This window comes from Littorina saxatilis, linkage group LG3 (assembly GCF_037325665.1).
Source record: "Littorina saxatilis isolate snail1 linkage group LG3, US_GU_Lsax_2.0, whole genome shotgun sequence".
NCBI lineage: Eukaryota > Metazoa > Mollusca > Gastropoda > Littorinimorpha > Littorinidae > Littorina > Littorina saxatilis.
The window spans coordinates 56,272,492-56,296,681 of record NC_090247.1 but is presented as its reverse complement, the minus strand read 5'-3'; the positions used below and the strand labels follow the sequence as shown (position 1 = coordinate 56,296,681).

The window sequence follows — 24,190 nt, the reverse complement described above, 5'->3', positions numbered from 1 at the left end:
TGGTCATTGACGTTTATTGCCATTTTGAAATCAATTCTATGCAGTCCTAAGTTTCACTTTTCTCTCACTGTGAAAAAAGTAAATTGGCAATTCATTCTTCCAAAATAACATCAAATTGGTTATGCACTGACTTTTTAATGTTGTTTATTAGGTATCTCAGGTATGACAGTCATCTGATGATGTAACCGTTGGTTTTGTATTAGAACAGTAATTGTTTCTTTCTTTCTTCTTTTTTTTTTCTTTTTTTTTTGGGGGGGGGGGGGGGTCTATCTGGAGGCTCTGTTGATCATAGATTCTTTACTGTTGCATATTTTCTTTTGTATGTTTTTGGTATTATTCTTCCCTCTTTCTGCTTTTCTTAATCTTACATGATTTTCTTTGCTGCTACATACTGCTATGATTTGAAAGTCTCTGTTTCAGGTAGCAATGCTTTTGCAGGTGAAGCAGGTATCATGGAGAGAAAATTATGTGTTAGTGTGTGTGTGTGTGTGTGTGTGTGTGTGTGTGTGTGTGTGTGTGTGTGTGTGTGTGTGTGTGTGTGTGTGTGTGTGTGTGTGTGTGTGTGTGTCGTCAGTTTGAGAAAAAACCAATATTTATTGTTGTATTATATGTTACAGGTAGCATATAAGTTATTCACAGAAGTGGGTTTGATGGAAACATTCCGGATACCAGTTGTAGAATTCATCAACTACTTCCATGCTCTGGAGCTAGGTTACAGAGATAAACCTTGTAAGTATGTGTGTGGGGGGAATGTGGATAAGTGTTTTTTATGTGTGTGTGTGGGTAGAGGGAGGGTGGGGAGGGGATCAGAAGGGGGGGGGGGGGGGGGGGGCAGTCAACTGTGATTGGAGTATATATGTGTGTTGTGCAAAATATAATAATATAAGCTGGGCATACAATTGTGCATGTGTATTAGTGTGTCTCTGTGTGTGTTGGCTGGGCAGATCAATGATTTTATGATTTGGTGTGTACATGTGCATGTGAGCATAAAGTATGTGCGTTTGGTCAGCAAGCGATTAGAATTACAGTGTATGTGTGTAGTGTGTGTGACATGTGTGTGCGTGCGTGCATTGTGCGTGTCTGTGTGTGTGTGTGTGTGTTTAAGGCATATTTGATTAAAATCATAGCAGGTGTATTGCTGTGTTGTAGTAATGGAGTTTTAATTATTTCCACGCTCTTGGCTGATCTGTAAGCTTTTTCATCAACCGGCAAAGTGTGTAAAAGTCTGTGTTTCCTGTGTGCAGACCATAATCGTGTACATGCAACAGATGTGTTACATGGTGTGTACTACCTCACGACGCGTCCCATCCCGGGATTTACGCAGATTAACACCGTTGATGCTTGCTCACGGCATGGGTCCTCAAGTGAATCTGGTAATTAGCTCCTGCTTTCATGGCTTTGCCGTTGAATATTCTAATGAAAATATTGTCTAAGATCATGAGTGTTCCATGCATTAATTTGCGAACCATTATTTATATGTGTCAGTTAACAGTAATATGGGCCGGAAGCTCCTGTTTAACTAAGAATGTCAAAAATCGGAGAAAATCGGGTCTTAAAAAAGGAGCTGGGAATCTTAAAATGGGGTTACATTTACACAGGTTATGAACAAGAAACTGAGAAAACACTTAGGTCTGAGGTTGTGTGCGGGTGGGGGTGGGGGTTGTGTGTGGGGGTTGTGTGGGGGTGGGGGTTGTGTGGGGGTGGGGGTTGTGTGGGGGTGGGGGTTGTGTGGGGGGGTTGTGTGGGGGTGGGGGTTGTGTGGGGGTGGGGGTTGTGTGGGGGTGGGGGGTTGTGTGGGGGTGGGGGTTGTGTGGGGGGGGTTGTGTGGGGGTGGGGGTTGTGTGGGGGTGGGGGTTGTGTGGGGGTGGGGGTTGTGTGGGGGTGGGGGTTGTGTGGGGGTGGGGGTTGTGTGGGGGTGGGGGTTGTGTGGGGGGAGGGTTGGGGGTTGTGTGGGGGTGGGGGTTGTGTGGGGGTGGGGGTTGTGTGGGGGTTGTGTGGGGGTGGGGGTTGTGTGGGGGTGGGGGTTGTGTGGGGGGGAGGGTTGGGGGTTGTGTGGGGGTGGGGGTTGTGTGGGGGTGGGGGTTGTGTGGGGGTGGGGGTTGTGTGGGGGTGGGGGTTGTGTGGGGGTGGGGGTTGTGTGGGGGGGAGGGTTGGGGGTTGTGTGGGGGTGGGGGTTGTGTGGGGGTGGGGGTTGTGTGGGGGTGGGGGTTGTGTGGGGGGGAGGGTTGGGGGTTGTGTGGGGGGGGGGGGGTTGTGTGGGGGGGGGTGTGTGGGGGTGGGGTTGTGTGGGGGTGGGGGTTGTGTGGGGGGGAGGGTTGGGGGTTGTGTGGGGGTGGGGGTTGTGTGGGGGTGGGGGTTGTGTGTGGGGGTTGTGTGGGGGTGGGGGTTGTGTGGGGGGGAGGGTTGGGGTTGTGTGGGGGTGGGGGTTGTGTGGGGGGGTTGTGTGGGGGTGGGGGTTGTGTGTGGGGGTGTGTGGGGGTGGGGGTTGTGTGGGGGGGAGGGTTGGGGGTTGTGTGGGGGTGGGGGTTGTGTGGGGGGGGTTGTGTGGGGGTGGGGGTTGTGTGTGGGGGTTGTGTGGGGGTGGGGGTTGTGTGGGGGTGGGGGTTGTGTGGGGGTGGGGGTTGTGTGGGGGTGGGGGTTGTGTGGGGGTGGGGGTTGTGTGTGGGGGTTGTGTGGGGGTGGGGGTTGTGTGGGGGGGTTGTGTGGGGGTGGGGGTTGTGTGTGGGGGTTGTGTGGGGGTGGGGGTTGTGTGGGGGGGAGGGTTGGGGGTTGTGTGGGGGGTGTTTTTAAAAAAAGGTTCTACTGCACACTGGAACCACCCTTATTTAAAATGTTAGCAGTTATTAAAAAGATCTAGATGTCTTAAATGTGCTTTCACTTGAGATAAACATTGTCTGTTGTAGCGTACTTGAGATAAACATTGTCTGTTGTAGCGTACTTGAGATAAACATTGTCTGTTGTAGCGTACTTGAGATAAACATTGTCTGTTGTAGCGTACTTGAGATAAACATTGTCTGTTGTAGCGTACTTGAGATAAACATTGTCTGTTGTAGCGTACTTGAGATAAACATTGTCTGTTGTAGCGTACTTGGGCACCTATTGCATGAAACTTCAATACAAGGCTCGACATTTTGGTCTAACTTTATGCGTAAAGTAACCTTCAATTCAAGGGGACGAAATGTTGTTCTGACTTTATGCGTAAAATAACCTGCAAGGGGACGAAATTTTGTTCTGACTTTATCCGTAAAATAACCTGCAACAGGACAAAATATTTTTCTGACTTTATGTGTAAAGTAACCTGCTTGCAGAATCAGAAGGAGTAGAACGCAGTTTCATCAACCGGACGAACTTTATGGCGGAAGACACGTACGGCATTATGGGAGGCAACATCCCTGCGCTAGAGTTGATGGCACTCTACACAGCCGCCGCCATGCACGACTATGACCATCCTGGTCGCACCAACGCTTTCCTCGTGGCTACTACTGCTCCTCAGGTAACTTTAACAGCATATTAGACTCAGGTTCTGGTGCCTTGTTTTCGTTTTGTTTAGTATATTTCTTGTTTCTGTGTTTTCTTAAAATAATTTGACTCACCTGAGTAATCGGGAGAACCTTAGGAATGAACAGTGTGAGGCTGTCCGTCTGACCAGGACCAGCCGACTGTTCGTAGAGAAATAACTGTGCACACTTCTAGGGTTTGATGATCTCCCACCATAAACCCAGTTTGGTTGATGCTCGTCAAATGTTGGGGTCATGGCGGAGTCATGTTCGATTCATGAAAACTTAATGTTGAGGTTATCTGGGATGTCTTGAAGGCCCTGACTTGATTATTGTCTCCATCTTGTTATTTTTTTGTAATCGGTGTGATACGGTCCAAAACTTTGCTATCTTTCTTGAACTTTCTCGTGTTGTAGACTTGACATACATTCTTCAGACATACATTCTTCAGACATACATTCTTCAGAAAGTCCGTTTACATATTCATGTGCACTTCTGACATGATGCCTGCATTGTGAATACTCTATGGGGAAGAGGAATACATCTGACTATGTATCAAGGGGAAGAACTCCTGCTAACAGAAGTTTAACTTGGGTTCCTTCAAAGCATGCTGTTCTCTCCCCTGCTTTGCAAAAACTTAGGCTTTTGCCTATTTGCTGGCGTTTTCTGTTTTGATTTTTCACCCCTTTTACATCTTATAATTAAAACAAAACAATGATACATGTACTCTGAAACTCAGTCTATTTCTATCCAAAATATGTTCTGCCCCAGGTGCTTTTATCCATGATTTAAAGCTAGAATTGTTCCTGCAGATAAAAATGTGATACAGTAAAACCTGAGTCTAGCGGACCCTTGTTGTAACGGCCACCTGCTACATACGGACAGTTTATCATGGCACGAACACGATTTCAACAATAACTAACCTTTAACGGGCGGACACCTGCCACTTACGGACGCGGACACGATTTTTCGGACCGTAGGAAGTGTAAACACTGTCACAAACGGACACAACGTACATAAAAACGCAACTTCGAAAACTTGACTGTTATGCAGTCAGTGCTCGGCAGCCGTAGCCGTAGCACAAATGGTTGTTGATTGGTTGTCCTGTCCCTTTTCTGACCAATCAGTGGCTTGTTTAGATGGAGACCCACTTTCGCTCACTCACTTTCGCTTCGCTCACTTTCGCTTTTCCGCATTGTGGATACAGTCACAACCAAAAGCAACAGTAGACTACTGTGTTTGAAAATGGAATCTCCAGCTGGAAAAAGAAAAGCGTTGACTTTAGAGCAGCGTGTCGCTGCCTTGAAAAAACTAGATAGCGGCCAATCATGCCGAGATGTGGCGAAGGAGATGGGATGTGGTAAAACACAGATCGCGAGGATCAAATCGGAAAAAGAAGACGACGATCTCTCTCTCTTTGTAAGCAATCGTTCGAAGGAAGCAATAGTTAACACAGCTAAATTTTTGTTCCATGCATTTATGCTGAGACTAGAAAAACTGAATGAAACAAGAGCTGACCCAATTTGGTCGAGACACACTGCGGAATTTCCCGTTGAATGACTGATGAAGAGTCAGCTATTTTTAGCTTTGTGACGTCCGACTTGCGTAAGTTTGAATGCACAGTGTGTGTAGGGAACGGGGTAGGTGGAGGGGGGGGGTGTTGTTGTTGTTGTTGTTTGCTACATGTATCATTTGTTTACTCACATTTTCAGTGAGTCTCATGTTCAATCCAATAAATACATACTACTGGACTGACAAAAAGTGTCTTGTTCATTTTACGTGCTCTTTGTAAAATATTGCCCCGGCCCCTCCACCTGTGAAGAAGGGACACCTGTCTAATAGGGACACTATTACCATTCCCCACGGGTGTCCGTTAGAGACAGGTTTTACTGTATAACGTATGTATTATTATTTTTTTTTTTTAATCCATTAATTGTTTTAATTCTCTATTTTTAAGGCTTTTTTGTGCGATGACTGGGTTAAGTAGTGCTAGAGAACCTTCACACGGCAAAAATAAATGGTGTTCTTTTTTGTTTTTTTAATCCATTGTTTTAATTCCATAAAAATGATATTGTTCAGGCTGTGTTGTACAAAATGACCGAGCAGTCCCGGAGAACCACAAGCGCAGTTTAAATAAAATTAATGTATATATATTTTTTATTTTTATTATTTTTTATCCATTGTTTTAATTCTCTATTTTTCAGGCTGTTTTGTACAATGATCGGGCAGTGCTTGAGAACCACCATGCGGCTTCGGCCTGGTTATTACTGCTCAACCACAAACAGAACTACTTCTTGACTGGCCTGGAACCAGCAGAGTTCAAACGCTTCCGATTCCTGGTCATTGAGGCGATCCTGGCCACCGACCTCAAGAGACATTTTGAGATCCTGGCTGAGTTCAATGCTAAGGTGAACCATGCAGTTCTTTTGTATGATAGTTTTGTTGTTGTTGTTGATGTTTTAGATTTGATATAATGGAAAGTATAATATCGTCGGTGAAATCATGGGACCTTGTATGTGACTTGGCGCCAAGAAGCACTTAGGAGGTCCCACGATTTCACCGACGATATGTGACCCTCCACCACGGGATGGGTCGCATGTCACCTTTGCATGATTTTCATATTTGTACATTTTCCTAAAGAGATTGTTATGCTCTATCCAGTGGTGAAAACCGTTTTAAAAAAGAGCAAAAACTGTTTGAGTTATAAGCCTGTGACTAAGGTGACCCTCACACTGTTACCAGACACTCCCCGGACTTATATTAAGCCTAGCGCAGAACCACGCGAGGTGACATGCGACTCATTTCGTGGTGGAGGGTCACATATGTGACCTAGCTTAGGCCCCATCTAAGGCTACACAACAATGTACAAGAGGCGAAGCCATCAAGGCTCACGTAAGAAATCGACAAACAGTAACACAAACTCAATCACTCCGTCACACACACACACACACACACACACACACACACACACACACACACACAGAAAGAGCATAGGTGAAACTGTGCAAGAAAGCGAGACACTAGATCTAGATCTGTCTGTCTGCATGTAGCCTACTTACAGGACACGACTGCCAACTAGTCTCGGCGCGCTCAAAATAATAATGACCGAGACTTTCAGTACTTCCTTCGCGTGACGTCTAACCCTCTTACGTCATAATGTGACGTCAATGTAATGTGACGTCTTCAAATGTTAGAGTTTCTACCACAGACATACACACACACGCACGCACACACAAACACACACACACACACACGCACAAACGCACAGACAGACAAAGTTATGATCGCATAGGCTACACTTACGTGAGCCAAAAATACGTGTGCAGACATTTTCAAAATTATAACTTGGTATCATGGCACAGTATGCATAAGAATACATAAGTTTTCAAAAAAGTATGAAAGGGATTCTGATATAGGGCGCTAGAGCGATTCTGTTATGGTGCAAGAGAGTGCTTCTGATGTGGGAGCGATTCTTATAATTCGGGCGCCAGCCATTCTGATATGGGGGCATAAGATAAGAGCAGATAAGAGTTTTTAGTCTCTCTGACAAAACTTGAAATAGATTGACTCACTGCTTACCTTCTATGATTCAGATTTTTTTTAAAACAACAAAGAAATTGTAACATTTAATTTTAGTACAAATGTTCGTTTGTTAATGTTACGTTTTGTCAAAAATAAAGCGTCCCAATAATTAAACCTTTTTATAGTCTCTGTGATGATGAACAGTACACTGACCACTGCTGTGTGTTGCACAACAGGTGAACGACGACGACGCATCAGGCGTGGACTGGACGGTGGAGACTGACCGCCTGTTGATCCTGCAGATGGTCATCAAGCTGGCCGACATCAACGGTCCGGCCAAGGCCCATGACCTCCACCGGCAGTGGACTATGCGCATCGCTGAGGAGTTCTATGAACAGGTACAGTCAACAGTGATTGCACATTTTGTGTGTGTGTGTGTGTGTGTGTGTGTTTAAGTTGAGATCTTCCAATGTTGATTGTACATGATTTATTGTGCATAGGTGGCGCTTCACAAGGGGAGACGCTGTGGTGTGGTGTGCATTTCTGTCCTGTATTTGTTTCACCACACCCGAGTTTCTCATCTTGAGATCATAACGTTTTCTATGTCCATGTCTATGTTGTTTATCTGTCTGCATGGCATTGTCCATTAGTAGCTTATATGTGTTGTAAGTTTATTGTTAGGTTATTTTGCAAGAATGTATGATATGTATTGTTATGTTAAATAGTATGTTCTTATTTATAGTTAATACAGTAAAGCGCAGAGAGCATAGATTACTGTGGTTTGCGCTATATAAGCTGTTATTATTATTATTATTTGTATGACGTGGACACTAATTAACCGGTAATGCCTGGTAACTCAGTTGGTAGAGCACTGGACTTGGCATCCACAGGTCACAGGTTCGAATCTAGGCTGGGTCAGACGCAGGTCACCTTAATTTGAAGAATCAGAAATGGTATCTATATTCCGGACCCTGTCGCCACTGTGGCACGTAAAAAATCTCAGTTATTCTACCAGAAATTCAGGTGGCTCAGGTTACAGCTAAACACACACACTCTGGGTTAAGTGCAATTTTGTTGCTGCTAGCTGTCCACTGGGAGGAAAACGACCCAAATTTCCCAGCAATGCGATAATAGAGGAAAGGAAATGAAATGAAATGTCTGTGCCTTGACCCTTGCAGCAGTGTGGGTTTGTGTGTTTCAGGGTGACGAAGAAGCAGCGAGAGGAATGCCGATCTCACCCTACATGGACCGTCGCAACCCTCAGCTCGCCAAGCTGCAGGAAACCTTCATCAACCACCTGGTGGCGCCACTGTGCAACGCCATGGTTACCGGCGGTCTGCTGCCTGGAACCTGGGTGGAGGAGGGGAGCGATGACGAAGGTGGGTCACTTGAGCAACCAGTAGATTTGAGTTTTTGTCTGAATTGAGCCCTTCACACAGCCTAACACAGTGGAATTACCTCCCCTCTAAGACTTCCAATGTAGATCTGAGAAATTCAGGTCTTGTAAGTTTGTTTGTTTGTTTGTTTGCTTAACGCCCAGCCGACCACGAAGGGCCATATCAGGGCGGTGCTGCTTTGACATATAACGTGCGCCACACACAAGACAGAAGTCGCAGCACAGGCTTCATGTCTCACCCAGTCACATTATTCTGACACTGGACCAACCAGTCCTAGCATGCACTAACCCCATAATGCCAGACGCCAGGCGGAGCAGCCACTAGATTGCCAATTTTAAAGTCTTAGGTATGACCCGGCCGGGGTTCGAACCCACGACCTCCCGATCACGGGGCGGACGCCTTACCACTAGGCCAACCGTGCCGGTAGGTCTTATAAAGGAGAGACTGTTTTGAAATGAGGGTAAATTTACAGAGGTTATGAACAGAAAGTCTAAGAAAACACTGGGTCTTAGAATATAAGGAAATCTTAAATTGGGGGGGGGGGGGGGGGGGTCGTCTTTCAAGGGGGTTTCCACTGCAGACGGTGTTTTTTGACTCACATGCGAAGCAAAAGTGAGTCTATGTACTCACCCGAGTCGTCCGTCCGTCCCCCCCATCCGTCCGGACGTCCGTCCGGAAAACTTTAACGTTGGATATTTCTTGGACACTATTCAGTCTATCAGTACCAAATTTGGCAAGATGGTGTATGATGACAAGGCCCCAAAAAACATACATAGCATCTTGACCTTGCTTCAAGGTCAAGGTCGCAGGGGCCATAAATGTTGTTTAAAAAACAGCTATTTTTCACATTTTTCCCATTTTCTCTGAAGTTTTTGAGATTCAATACCTCACCTATATATGATATATAGGGCAAAGTAAGCCCCATCTTTTGATACCAGTTTGGTTTACCTTGCTTCAAGGTCAAGGTCACAGGAGCTCTTCAAAGTTGGATTGTATACATATTTTGAAGTGACCTTGACCCTGAACTATGGAAGATAACTGTTTCAAACTTAAAAATTATGTGGGGCACATGTTATGCTTTCATTATGAGACACATTTGGTCACATATGATCAAGGTCAAGGTCACTTTGACCCTTATGAAATGTGACCAAAATAAGGTAGTGAACCACTAAAAGTGACCATATCTCATGGTAGAAAGAGCCAATAAGCACCATATTGTACTTCCTATGTCTTGAATTAACAGCTTTGTGTTGCATGACCTTGGATGACCTTGACCTTGGGTCAAGGTCACATGTATTTTGGTAGGAAAAATGTGTAAAGCAGTTCTTAGTGTATGATGTCATTGCTAGGTTTAGTTATTTGACCTTGACCCTGAAGGTCAAGGTCATGTCAAGGTCAAGCATGTGAGTCGTATGGGCTTTGCCCTTCTTGTTCTTTCTTTCTTTATCTTTTTCTCTCTTTCTTTCTTTCTTTCTTTCTGTCTCACTTTCTGTCTGTCTGTCTTTCTTTCTTTCTTTCTTTCTTTACATGGTAATGATTTTGGAAACAATTTTGTTTCAGACGAGTCAGATGGGGAGAAAGAAGACAGCACCTGCAAAGACACTGAAGACGAAGAGGCTGAAACAGACAATGAAGGTGGTGAGTATAGCCAAGCACAATCCGAAAAACATTGTTGAACACTTTCTACCCCACCTATGTTGACCAATTTTCTTTTTGCCGAGACCAGCTGTGCTGCAGCAAGTCACGCAGAATTGTATTAACTGTGTATCAACACGCTGGAATGCAGGCATTAGATGGATGTTACAGGAAGCGACTGAAGCTAACAGTCTGAGCGAATATATCTGTACCTGGTCAGATAGAGCCATATGAGTGGGTACGGATATATCCGTACCTGGGGGACAATGAGTTAAAACCAAACACTATTTCCTTTCAAATGTTGAAAAGGATCTGCTTTTGTACTTTTTGGAGGCTGCACCTTGCAGATTCTGTGATTTTGCCTTATCCTATTTCGGTTGCTTAAAAGCACACTCCTTCCCGTGTTTGGCTTACATCTCAGAGCTGGAAAAAAACTTTTATATTGTGCCATGCATCGCTCCACTTGGTTACACACCATGACTGCTATGGCTGTGGTGAATTGATTTTTTTTGGACGATTTAAAATTTCTGGAAAAGCCAGTAGTGGCTTTTACAGAATAGAATTGTAAAAAATTCCCACGGTGCACAGAATATAGTCAATTTTTGTAAAGATTTTAGTCAAGTAGTATGTAAGAAATGTTAGGTCCTTTGTACTGAAAACTTGCATTCTCCCAGTAAGGTAATATATTGTTCTAGGTTGCAAGCCCCTGGAGCAAATTTTTGATAGTGCTTTTGTGAACAAGAAACAATTGACAAATGGCTGACTATCCCATCTCCCCCCTTTCCCCGTCGCGATATAACCTTCGTGGTTGAAAACGACGTTAAACACCAAATTAAAAAAGAAAGAAAGTGCACAGAGAGCACCCAGGCTGTTCATGTTTTGTATGTGACCAAGTGGAGGGATGGTCATAACCTTAATAAATAAAAACAAGAAGGAACACTCCTTTGATCTTTATTGGAATTTTACATATGTGACCCTCCACCATGGAATGAGTCGCATGTCACCTTTGCATGATTTTCATATTTGTTATATTTTCTTAAAGAGTTTTTTATGCTCTATCCAGTGGTGAAAACCGTTTTACAAAAGAGCAAAAACTTTTCAAGTTATAAGCCTGTGACAAAGGTGACCCTCACACTGTACCAGACACCCCCCGGACTTATAATTATTATGCCTAGCGCAGAACCGCGCGAGGTGACATGCGACTCATTCCGTGGTGGAGGGTCACATATTATAAAGGGGGAAATGTCAATATTATTCTTTGGGTTATCAGGTCCAGTTGTTCAGGAGAAGAGAAAGCGACCCCGCAAGGTTAACTGCCTGCTGACGAAGAACATGAAGGATAACTATGAACACTGGTCCGCACGCATTAACGAGGAAGCCGCCCAGAAAGCCGCCATAGAAGCCGCTGCCGAGGCTGCCATACAGCTCACCTCCAATGTCAAGGTCAGTATCGGGAGTTATGTTCTACAGTGGTCCCAGCAATGAAAGGACACCTTTGTAACTTCGCCAAAAGTGTCTCTACCTTGCAGGTGGCCTGTTGTGGAAGGTCTATTTTAGTCAAGATAAAAGACTAAGGGACAGCAGAGTGTGTCCTTAATTGGGAGGTGTCCTCTCATTTGAGGGGCCATACATTGCAGGTACTGTACTTCATCCTCTTCTCTCGGTATAGCCCCCCATGGAAGTGACATCTACTGAAAGAACATTTCGACTGTTTGAGATTCACTCAGTGGGACTTCAATTGGGACCAAATCGGGTTATTGCCAACAATCATCGACCATCATCTTTTCGAGGGTTATCACCCAGTCGGACTTTTGGCGATTCTGATGTGTAAACTGGGGATTTCCTGTGATATCCTGGAAATGGTAGATTCCAAAAATATCAGCTCCACTGAACAGGGATAAGCGCTGATGCTTGTTTCTATACATTTGTCATAAATACAAATTTAATTTTGGGAGTTGTTCCTATTGGGGTGATAAGACTAAGAGATCAAGAAAGTACACATGTATAGGTTCAGTTGATTGAAGGGAGGTGTCATTTTTGTGTTTAGTTGATTGAAGGGAGGTGTCATTTTTGTGTTCAGTTGATTGAAGGGAGGTGTCATTTTTATATTTAGTCAAGTTTTGACTAAATATTTTAACATCGAGGGGGAATCGAAACGAGGGTGTGGTGTATGTGTGTGTGTCTGTGCGTGTGTGTGTGTGTGTGTGTGTGTGTGTGTGTGTGTAGAGCGATTCAGACTAAACTACTGGACCGATCGTTATGAAATTTGACATGAGAGTTCCTGGGTATGAAATCCCCGAACGTTTTTTTCATTTTTTTGATAAATGTCTTTGATGACGTCATATCCGGCTTTTCGTGAAAGTTGAGGCGGCACTGTCACGCCCTCATTTTTCAACCAAATTGGTTGAAATTTTGATCAAGTAATCTTCGACGAAGCCCGGGGTTCGGTATTGCATTTCAGCTTGGTGGCTTAAAAATTAATTAATGACTTTGGTCATTAAAAATCTGAAAATTGTAAAAAAAAATAAAAATTTATAAAACGATCCAAATTTACGTTTATCTTATTCTCCATCATTTGCTGATTCCAAAAACATATAAATATGTTATATTCGGATTAAAAACAAGCTCTGAAAATTAAATATATAAAAATTATTATCAAAATTAAATTGTCCAAATCAATTTAAAAACACTTTCATCTTATTCCTTGTCGGTTCCTGATTCCAAAAACATATACATATGATATGTTTAGATTAAAAACACGCTCAGAAAGTTAAAACAAAGAGAGGTACAGAAAAGCGTGCTATCCTTCTTAGCGCAACTACTACCCCGCTCTTCTTGTCAATTTCACTGCCTTTGCCATGAGCGGTGGACTGACGATGCTACGAGTATACGGTCTTGCTGAAAAATGGCATTGCGTTCAGTTTCATTCTGTGAGTTCGACAGCTACTTGACTAAATATTGTATTTTCGCCTTACGCGACTTGTTTTTATTGTTAAGCTGATTGAAGGGAGGTGTCATTTTAGTGTTCAGTTGATTGAAGGGAGGTGTCATTTTTGTGTTCAGTTGATTGAAGGGAGGTGTCATTTTTGTGTTTAGTTGATTGAAGGGAGGTGTCATTTTTGTGTTTAGTTGATTGAAGGGATGTGTCATTTTTGTGTTCAGTTGGTTGAAGGGAGGTGTCATTTTTGTGATTGTTAAGTTGATTGAAGGGAGGTGTCATTTTTGTGTTCAGTTGATGAAAGCCTGAATGTTCAGTTGTTTGAAGGGAGGTGTCATTTTTGTGATCGTTCAGGTGATTGAAGGGAGGTGTCATTTTTTCTCTCCTTGCAGATAAGTTTCTATGAGAGAAGTATAATTGTCAATTAATAGACAATTCCGCAAATAACTTTGTCGGGTTGTGAAAGAGTGAGTAACCCTTACTCAGACAAACATCATGTGGTTCCTGTACACTAGTTTGAGACACACCTTCTCTACACGTTTCACAAATGGGAAGAAACTGACGTTACATACACACGCAGGGTATCAACTATCAGAATTGACTATTGAAGGGAGGTGTCATTTTGTTGTTGTTGCAGAAGTCTCTAAAAGAGAAGTGTGGTTGTTCAGTTGATTGAAGGGAGGTGTCATTTTTGTGTTCAGTTGATTGAAGGGAGGTGTCATTTTTGTGTTCAGTTGATTGAAGGGAGGTGTCATTTTTGTTTCGTTGCAGGAGTCTCTAACAGAGAAGACAGATGCGATGGAACCCATCAAAGAAGAGTCCGAGTCTCCCCCTCCTTCCTCCACAGCCGCCCAGAGCCAGGGCACCACCGCCACCGCCACCACCACCACCACTTCATCATCATCAGCACCAACTACCGCAGGCACCGCATCAGGAAAGACATAGCATCAGAGCACCACACTCTAGTTTTTCTTCATCTTCAGAGAATTTGCTCAGTCAACACGCGTGTGCAGCTCAGCAGTTCTACCAAGCATTATGATGAACGCTCGCCAGCTTCTTGTGGGTCTCTCTCAGGTTCTGTTTTGCCAGCCGCTGTATAGAGAGAGAGTTAAGCGGTGAAGAAGTTGTAGATTGGTTGGTAAAAGACAAAATAATTGGTGTCTGACTCTTTCTGGAAAGGAAAAACAGGTGCCTAAGGCAACAAATCATCAGTGTTACAAATGCTGTTTTAGAGTCTGATGTGACGGATAACACGCCCAAGAAGGAATAGGAATGGAAAACGATTGTTCTCGGATGATGTCAAATAGCATGTTTGAAGAACGACCAGGTGTGTTAGGAATATAACATGGACAGGGGAATGCACAGAGATACAGCAAAAGTACATCATCCTGAGGTGTCGTTTTGAGGGGAATTAAATTGTGGAAAACTGCATACAGGAAAGCCTTTGGGTTGTTTGAAGCAGAGAGAGCAAAGGAATGGCATGAGCGTCTGCGTGCGGTCAAACATGATCTGCTTTGCTGCACACCACGAAACAGAGGCCAGACTTTACAAGCAGCTCAAGAATGTTGTGTTTTGCTTGCAGAATCCTTTTTGGAGACTCTGTTTCTTTGCTATTATTTATAGCCCCTGTATGTAAGAAGTACGGGAGTACTCGTTCTGAATCATGAACTGACACTTTGGTTGTTGAAAGGTTGGCAGTGCAGCATCAAGCTAGTTATATGTGCCCTGTGGGCAAACAGAAGCTCTGTACAGCATTTCGGGCTGAAGAATTGAGGCAAATCCGGATTTTGCAGCGATCGAGTCTTAATTGTCTCATCAGCAAGAAGCAATCCTTTCTTTGAAATATGTATAGTGTGCATTATCAACTGGAGGAAATGCGAATCTCTCAAACAAGATGCGGCCTATTCTGGCCAAGCTTTCCTCCCAGAGTGCTGTGACTGAGGGGAATATATCTTCTGATGCTTGTATGGGGTACTGAGCCGTTGAAGCAATCCAACAGATTATCAGTGAGTGAGTGGACAGGTTGTATATATACTGAGAAACGTGTGGGGAAAAAGTATTTGTACATGCTGTACTGAATCATTGGCCGGTCCGTTACTCAAAGGGCTGACGACGTGAGCCATTTAATAGCGAGTGACTTGAAAGTGATATCATTGATGTTGTCCAAGTTTTTAATTGTACCTAAATGTCTTTTTCCTGCTTTTTTGTGTTTACAATGATACTGCATGGCTGTTTCCCATATCGCCTGCAGTTTTTCTGTGATTTAATTATATACACATTACAATTAAGCTGTTGTTCCGGCTGGAAGTTATACTGACATTGATATTACCGGCTTCCGACTAAACTCACGTCGCCATCCATCCTACATTGTTTTTTTCCGTTTTTTTTCTGTTTTTTTCTTTCTTTTTTTTCTTTTTGGTGCACAACCACCAAAAGCAAAATTATTCTTTGCAGGAAAAGTTAATACATTTTTCTATACAAATGTAATCTCAGATATCCATGGTCTGTATTAACTTTAAACTACGCAGGAAAGCATCCACATGCTTTGTTCGGATTCACAAGTTCAAAACGGAATGCTTGCATTCTCTGCAAAATTGATGGAACTCTCATATGTATATTTTCCTGCAGAATACTGATAAAGCAGTTACACCTCGAAAAGTTATGTTTGTCAGTGTTACTTTTTCCTGGTTCCCTCAGGAAGCAACATGACAGTATACTTGTTTTTACATCTCTCAGGTTGGAACCTACTTGACACACTCAGTTTATTGTTAGACTTTTTTTTATTACTTTACTATTTTACACTACGGCAACTGATATACGTTTTGGTACATGAAATGGAAGAGAGAGTAAACGGATGAAAACAAGAAGAAGGAAAAGATAAATTAAGGTGCAGAGGGCTGCTACACACCTTTGGAAGAAGATTGGATTTGGTTCAAACTGTGGGATTTAGTGGTTGATTTTGGTGATCATCCCGTCATAGTCAATGATGGCGGGATTGTCAAGTCACTATCTTTTGGGATCGGGTGTGGCTTACAAGTCTTATGCAAGAGGCATACAGCGGGGTAACCTTGGTACCTGCGATGAAAGGACATGCTTGGGAACTGTAAAAAGTGTCCCTACAATGCAGGTGGTCTGTCATAACAGGTATATTTTGGTTAAGATAATAGACAAAGGGACAGCAGAGGGTGTCCTTCAGTTGTAGGTGTCCTGAGTCTTATCAGCGGGGTCTCACATTGCAGGTGCATGCCTGTTGCTGCAGGGAGGTTAATAGTGGTACTCACTTACTTAAAGAAAATAAATCCTGGTAATTTACATCCTTGATTACATTCGATCGATCATTACGTCATTTAATGTATTACATAATTTTGGAATGGCATGCCTATTGTTGACATGAACATTGTTGCTGTTTGGAAAGTCTCTTCATGATATTGTCGACATTTTTTAAATGCTATCTCCCAGAGGTATGAAAACAAATGAAGTCGTTAGTTCATGAAATTCTTATTTTTATTTTGGAACGTTAACAGCTAGTCTTTTTGTTTCAGATTTTATATCTGAGATGTTTGTTTAGGTCTCTTAAGACCAAATGTCTTTGTCACTGATGGGCACCTGCATTAACTGGTATCAGGACACTGGCGTATCAGCCAGATGACATCTCGGTTTTGAACTGAGCATCATTTTCTTGTACCTTGATTTCTTCCATGTAAAGACTGAAAATGTTTCATGAGCCGGAAGCATTTTTGGTGCACCAAAACAAGTATGATCATCACACATGCTCAAGTGTTGTATTTTTGACAAGAAATATATTATGACCGTGATTGTTAATCTTGCTTTCATCAACCCCTTTGCTGTGTATATATAATGCTTTGACCCTTTCTCTGTTGTGATTTAATTATCCATTAATTGTGCGGGTCACTTAGCCTAACCTCAGACGACCATAATTGATTTGATGTGCCCATTATAATTGTTACCCTGAGTTGAACCTGATTTAATTTGGATCAGTTGGAAATAGGACAGCTGTTGAAGATATTAAAATTACTGGAACTGCATGTTTTATTGTATTTTTCATTTTCTTAATGTTATGTTTTATTCTCCTTTATCCCTGCAGTTCATTTGTTCTCCTTTATTCATTTCATTTTTGTGTTATCATGCTTACAGGAATGCAACTGTGGTAGAAATGAAAAATCTTACTGGCATGTAGGTCGGGTTGACTGGTATAATACAAATCTGAGATTCCAGGATATATATTTTCCCGTTGTTAATTAAGGCAGAGTTTACTAACTTTGTATTTTTCTCACTGGTGTTTTACAGTGGTTCTAAAAGGCTGATCATTTTGGTGCTGTTATCTTGTTCATTGAAGTTTGTTTAAAAACATTTGAGAGGGGAGAGTTGCGAATTAATAAAATATGAAAGTTACTACTCATAAAAAATCAACTGTCGTAGTGTCAAAATCTCCAAACATTTACTGTATAGCATCAGTCTTAACTATTTCAGAGTGAAAGCTGGTGTGTGTGTGTGTGTGTGTGTGTGCTTTGAACATGTTCTTTTTTGTGTGGCAGATGTAGCATATTGTGTTAAAATAAAATATCTTGCACGCATACAAAAATTGAATACATTTTGAAAATATCATTAGTATGCACTGAATTGTAGTGATAAGCCTGTAGGAAAGTGCTTTTATATTCCTTACATACAGTTATTAAGTATTTTCTTCAGATTAAGATGTCGATCTAAATGTGACAGCTTTCTTCTGAATTACCAAGTCCTGTTTTGCTTTGTTCAGAACAGGACTGGAGTTTAAGACAACTGGGTGCTCAATTGTGTGTGAAGTTTATGTACAGTTCTTTTCCAGTAATTAAATGTAGAAATTTGCACCTGTGCATGTGCGCGTGTAAGCATTGTGTGTGTGTGTGTGTGTGTGTGTGTGTGTGTGTGTGTGTGTGTGTGTGTGTGTGCATGACCTGCTTTAAAAAAGTGAACAAAACATACTTTTAAAGAAAAGAAAAATTTCACTAAAAGGCACTGTACGTACAGTACATGCAGGTTATTTACACAGTTTTGCTTGATTACAGCTGAAAATCATGCACTTCTAGGTAGTGTCCTTTAATGTTTTAGTGACGACCAAAATAGCTGGTCATGCACATTAAAACATCTGTGTATGTGAGTATATATGGCCATCTGAATTTGTGTTAGACTGTCGTTAAATTTTGAATACATACAATCAGTTAAGTCCTGAAAGTGGATTCATTATTTTTGTTTTATTTCAAAATATAGTTCTCTTGAGGTTCTATAGCTAGTGCAGACTGTTAATGCTTCCATATGGTACTGCTGAAGATATCGCTTGAATCTCTTCTCTTTCCCACAATTAATATATTAATCCAACATGACGTATTATGGTGTGTTAGTTCCACATTTTGTGCTTGATCGTTATAATTAGTCAATCACCTCATTCTCCTCCTTCTATTCCTCATCCTCTGCTTCCTCCTCCTCCTTCTCCTTGTTACCTCTTTATTTTCGTCTGTTTGCCTCCAGTTTTGCATAATAGTTTCAACCATTTTAAGGTAGAAATTAAGGTAATACCGTAATTCTCACTTCTGCTAGCAGTAGATTAGCGTAGTGCAAGAGAAGAATAAAACTTGAGTAATGTTTTAATGCCAGACTGCGCTTTAGCAATGTTTTTAATGAACTGTTTACTTCCTGTGAACTGTCTTTATTGCAATGGATCCAACAGTAATGTTTTTATTGCGTGTCTGTTGTTGAACATCTTAATTTATGTCAGGGTTTTTCTCCTATACAAAAGTTAAATTGAAACATTTGTGAATATTTTGTAATAGTTTTCCTATTTCATCTTTTAATTTGCTGCAAGGCAAACCTTAGTAGAATGTTTGTGTTATTTTGTTTTCAAAGTAAACTATTGAATGCTCTGCTGACCTAGAAAATTACTTGAATACAATTGTTTTGCCAAACAAAATCATTGACACTATGTGAATAATGATCAGAAAACCGGTTGTGGAAAGGCCCTAATATACAAAGAAATATTTATAAATGAAGAAGATGTGTTAAGAGGAATGAAAACGTGAGCCAACTGATGTATCAGTTTAACTGCACGAAGTCTGTCTGAACTAATATAGTCCTGACGAATTATATCACACTGATATATACATGTGTGCAAGTATATAAATTTACATAATTCTATAACTATATATTTTGCCATTTGTGTTTGCCGAATGCCATAGTGATGCTCTGGGGCCAGCTCTCTGAGTAATGTCCGTTGTCACTGTGCATGGCTGCGGAACCACTTGCACACTTTTCAAGATTCAAACCTTTCACGGAATCTGAATTTACACTTATAATAATCTCCACCACCTCGATCCCTCCCCTGCACTTGGCGTATTGTCGACCCTGTGTATGTTCCCCATCAATGTCTGAGACAGTGGAACCTCTCTTTTAAGACTCCAAATTTCAGACCCACCTTCCCCTTGTAAGACCAGTACCCCCGCGGGTTAGGGGGAGTCCCATATTGGTTGGGACGAGAAAGAATTTACCCGATGCTCCCCAGCATGTCGTAAGAGGCGACTAACAGATTCTGTTTCTCCTTTTACCCTTGTCATGTGTTTCTTGTATAAAATGGTCAATTTTTGTAAAGATTTTGGTCAGGCAGTGTGTAAGAAATGTTGGGTCCTTTGTACTGGAAACATGCATTCTCCCAGTAAGGTCATATATTGTACTATGTTGCAAGCCCCTGGAGCAATTTTTTGATTAGTGCTTTTGTGAACAAGAAACAATTAACAAGGGGCTCTATTCCATCTCCCCCCTTTCCCCGTCGCAATATAACCTTGAACGGTTGAAAACGACGTTAAACACCAAATAAAGAAAGTACCTCCATTCTAAGACTCCCTTTCTTTTAAGATCTGATTTTCTATCCATAACATCTGTACACAGACCTGTTTACCCCTAAAACATTGCATGTGTATTTTCTGGGAGCAAAATGAGGCAAATGTGTAGTTTTGTAATTGAATGTGTAGAATTTCTCGTCGACCTATCACAACAACAAGAACAATGATTGCTACTTTTTACCACATGTATTGATTGACTGACGGAAAAATGGGAATTGCAGACAGTGCAATGAGCATGATGTTTTCCTTTCCGCGAAGAGACAAGGCATGGGTAGTCCTGATGATATTTTGGCAGAAAGACTTGGTTCGGCGCATTGCTCGTCTTTTTCTTTTTGGTCGGTGGCCTTTCGGAGTCATTTTCTTCACAGTTCTCATCTTCACTTTCGTGTGCTCTGCGTTCAGCCATTGTGTCGAAACGCCCGCATGGTTTGGCAGTAACGCTTTCAGTTGTGCCCGGCATTCGCTTGGAGAAGCCTATTCGGCATTAACAAGCTACAACGCAACGCCCGTGGGCGCTTTACGCGCTGCACGCAGCAAACGACTGCTGGCCGAAAACATGGATTGGAAAATGGATCGGTCAAGGGAGATGAAGAAAATTACGGATTGTGATATGCGTAGCCGAAACAATACCGTTTGCGTGCAGGGACGGGGCGGTGTGAGAGCACAACGGGACAAGGAACAGGTGTAAAGACAAAAAAGAATTTTTTTTTTTTTTTTAAATACCGTTTGCGTAGAAAACGACAGACTTGCGTAGTTGCGTAGTATATTATTCAAATTCGTAGTTTACTATGCTCAATGTGTAGTGTAAACAGGTCTGTGTACATTTACCTCCATTCTAAGACTCCCTTTCTTTTAAGATCTGATTTTCTCAGATTTGTTTGAGGTCTTAAAAGGGTGTTCCAGTGTACGTTGGACAGCTTGCAGTGGGTCTTGTGGTCAGTGTCAAGCAATTTCTACAATTTCTCATGTTGTTTCCAGAAAGGGTGATGTGTGATTTTAATCTGTATATTCTGCCTAAGGTATTTAAAACTTGATGTCTGTTTGCTACTGCAATGTATACATTTTGACTTGGATTGTATTTATAAATTTAACTGTCTCTTTTGTTTATTAATGTTTCACGCTGCGCTTGGTAGCTCAGTCAAGTCAGGGGTATGATGCTGGGTATTATAGTACTGGAACCTCAGAGCAAAAATACTCCTAACTTACGTTATTTTGGGCTCATCTGCAATGAGTAGCCTGATTCTCTCCCACCTGAGTTCATACATCTAATCCTCCTTCACCTCTCCCCTGCCCAACACTATTATTTTACTCCAATTCAGAACATGATTTGCTCTTTTTCATCAGTCCTGTGAGTTTTACAATTGTGATGTTAAAGTAAGTTGAAGGCTTGGGTTAACTGCTAGGCCATGGAACAGTGTAACACTGTAAGCATGACCTCATATTAGAGGGAAACTAATAGTTTTTGTTATTACTTTTGAGAAGTGATTTTAATATGAGTCAGCCTTATCCCCAAAATGGTATGGCTTTCATATGTTGGGTCGGGTTCACAGACAAAAGGATTTGACTTCTGATGGTACTTTCTTCTTTTTTTTTCTGTATCTAATATTGAAATCAAACATAATCTACTTGTCAATTTTATGAAAAGATATTTCACGAGATACTTGTTTTGTTAGTTTGTGTGAAAAATGGATTTGAATTAACTGTATTGAGGGCAGTAAATCCTAAAAGCCCTGATAGTACATGTAATCCCTTTAATTGTTCTTCCTCAAACCTTTCAGAGATGTATAATTTTCATTGGATGAAACGATAAACCGCGTTGCAGATTAGCTGTGTGAATACGGAAAAAAGTGATTGCCAGGTGAAATAAATTGGTTTGGTACGTTTGTTTTGGGAGTACCTTTCATACCTTTATTTCTTTTTGTTTGTCTAAATAGTAGATGACTCTTTTGTTATGTAAGTTTTAGCTGCTTTTGTAGATATGTAGTTGTAACAGACTACTTCATTCATTCTAATTGTGACTGTAGCATCTTTTACAGACAAATCTGAAGTTGGTTTTTTGAAAATTTCTTTGTAAAAATAGTTCACGCAAGTGTGATGATTTTTATTCATTAATGAATTAATTGTCCTCCAAAGAATCACCTGATTAGTTAACTGGACAATCTTTGAAAACATGCAGTATTTCATGATTTTAAGTAAAGAAGGAAAACTTGCACATGACACCTGATAGTCATACCGTGCTGTGTGAGACTCCTTTTCTGCCAATCACTTCTTGCCAGAACACTTTACTTTTGTTGATTTATTTTTTTTAAATACCAATGATCAAACTGCAATTTTTTTCCTGATGTGACATGCATGCAAAATTAATTTTCAATAACAAGGTTCGAGTATTATTTTCTTCTTGTAAACTAGCTTTTATGTTTCCAATTGTTCACTGTTGCTAAGTTTGAACGGTTGAAAACGACGTTAAACACCAAATAAAGAAAGAACTGTCGCTAAGTTACATATACCTATAAAGCTGACTATGGACTTTTTTTCATTGGATTTGTTCAGCAGATTGAACGATTTTTTATTGATCGCTTTGTTATGACATTCTGCACCCAGCTCTTAAAAAAGTGACTGGACTGAGGCAGAGATATGTTGATTGTATTTTCATGCTTGACATTTTCTTTTGCTAACATTTGAGAGAAAGTTTAGTGATAACTCTGCAGTGTTATTTCCTTGTAACAGATGTGTATTGGAAGCATAATGTCTCAATCTTCTTTTTTATGTTTTTATTTTGTATATCTATGGCTCTGTTTTATGTTGTAAACTTTCTCACTTTTTTATTCTGTTGGTTCTCCCAAAAGCAGCAGTGGGTATCATTTTCACAGGCTTGGGTGTACAGAAAGCGGGTCTGTTGGAAATGTTTCAAAGTTCCGTTCCTATCATGCAGATTTTAATGATACGACCATGATGTACAAATCTGTAAAATTTGTTAATGAGTGTGGCAGATGGTATAATTCTACTTCCTTGACTCGATTATCATAATCTCTCAAAATATCTACTCATAACTTTTAATTATTTTGTGCTTGTTTTCTGTGATATGTCCTTTACCACGAGTGACAAATGTTCAAAACTGTGGCACATACCTATATATGGAGTCTGTTGTGGGAAAAGAACTGGTGGTAGGATGGAACTTAGATTCCTTTTCAATTTAAATTATGAAGAAATGAGAAGGGATCAGAACTATGAAGGATTAGAAGAGGATTCTTAGATAACTGCAGGAATAGCTGTGTGTAAAAGGTGCAGCAAATGTACCTTAAATGTAACAACAACAAATAGGTTGACAACAACAAACAAATAATAATTAAAGGAAAGAAAAGACAGGTGTGTGAAAGGGAGAAAGTTCAGAGGGTGTACAACAACAACAAAAAAGGGCGAACAAAAGGTTTTTTTTTTTTTTTTTTAATATTTTTATTTTTTTATTCTCTGTTTTGAATAGTGTAGAGAGATTAACAGGGTTTAATGCTTTTGGTTTGATAGCATTTAGATGTGGGAGAGTTTGATGAGTTGTACAGACTTGTTATGCCCAGCCTTGCAGCGTTTGTTTAGCGTGTCAGTATAGCATGGTGTCAGTATTCAGGGGTAAAGCCACTACCACGCAAGATGTGGAACTTGTATCAGTGTTCCTCCCCCCCCCCCCCCCCCCCCGCGGGTTTGGGGGAAGAATTTACCCAATGCTCCCCAGCATGTCCCAGCAGGCGACTAACGGATTCTGTTTCTCCTTTTACCCTTGTTAAGTGTTTCTTGTATAGAATATAGTCAATTTTTGTAAAGATTTTAGTCAAGCAGTATGTAAGAAATGTTAAGTCCTTTGTACTGGAAACTTGCATTCTCCCAGTAAGGTCATATATTGTACTACGTTGCAAGCCCCTGGAGCAAATTTTTTATTAGTGCTTTTGTGAACAAGAAACAATTGACAAGTGGCTCTATCCCATCTCCCCCCTTTCCCCGTCGCGATATAACCTTCGTGGTTGAAAACGACGTTAAACACCAAATAAAGAAAGATCAGTGTTCCTTCATTTTGTTCAAGTGTTTTGTGCTGTATTTAAGTGACGTAGATGTAACTTATTTACATCTCTCTCTCTCTCTCTCTCTCTCTCTCTCTCTCTCTCTCTCTCTCTCTCTCTCTCTCTCTCTCTCTCTCTCTCTCTCTCTCTCTTCCAAGATACAAACCTCAGTTGTGTTTGTTTTTGTTTTTTTTAATTTTATATTGCAGTTCTTTTGATTCCCGGATTGTGCATTTCTTGATTTGTTGTTTATCGTTGTAAA

At 41.3% G+C, this 24,190-nt stretch overlaps 1 protein-coding gene across 1 annotated transcript; it reads left to right on the top strand.

Annotated features, from left to right (window-relative positions):
* Positions 1-617: 617 nt before the first annotated feature.
* Positions 618-24,062, top strand: LOC138962733 (cGMP-inhibited 3',5'-cyclic phosphodiesterase 3B-like; the record flags this gene model as incomplete). The annotated part of the gene is given in 9 exon segments (XM_070334671.1): positions 618-729; positions 1,245-1,373; positions 3,309-3,493; positions 5,702-5,905; positions 7,256-7,417; positions 8,221-8,398; positions 9,977-10,054; positions 11,322-11,494; positions 13,761-24,062. Coding segments are annotated over 9 exon segments (1,395 nt in total), but the record flags the coding sequence as incomplete, so codon positions are not given.
* Between the last annotated feature and the right edge of the window lie 128 nt (positions 24,063-24,190).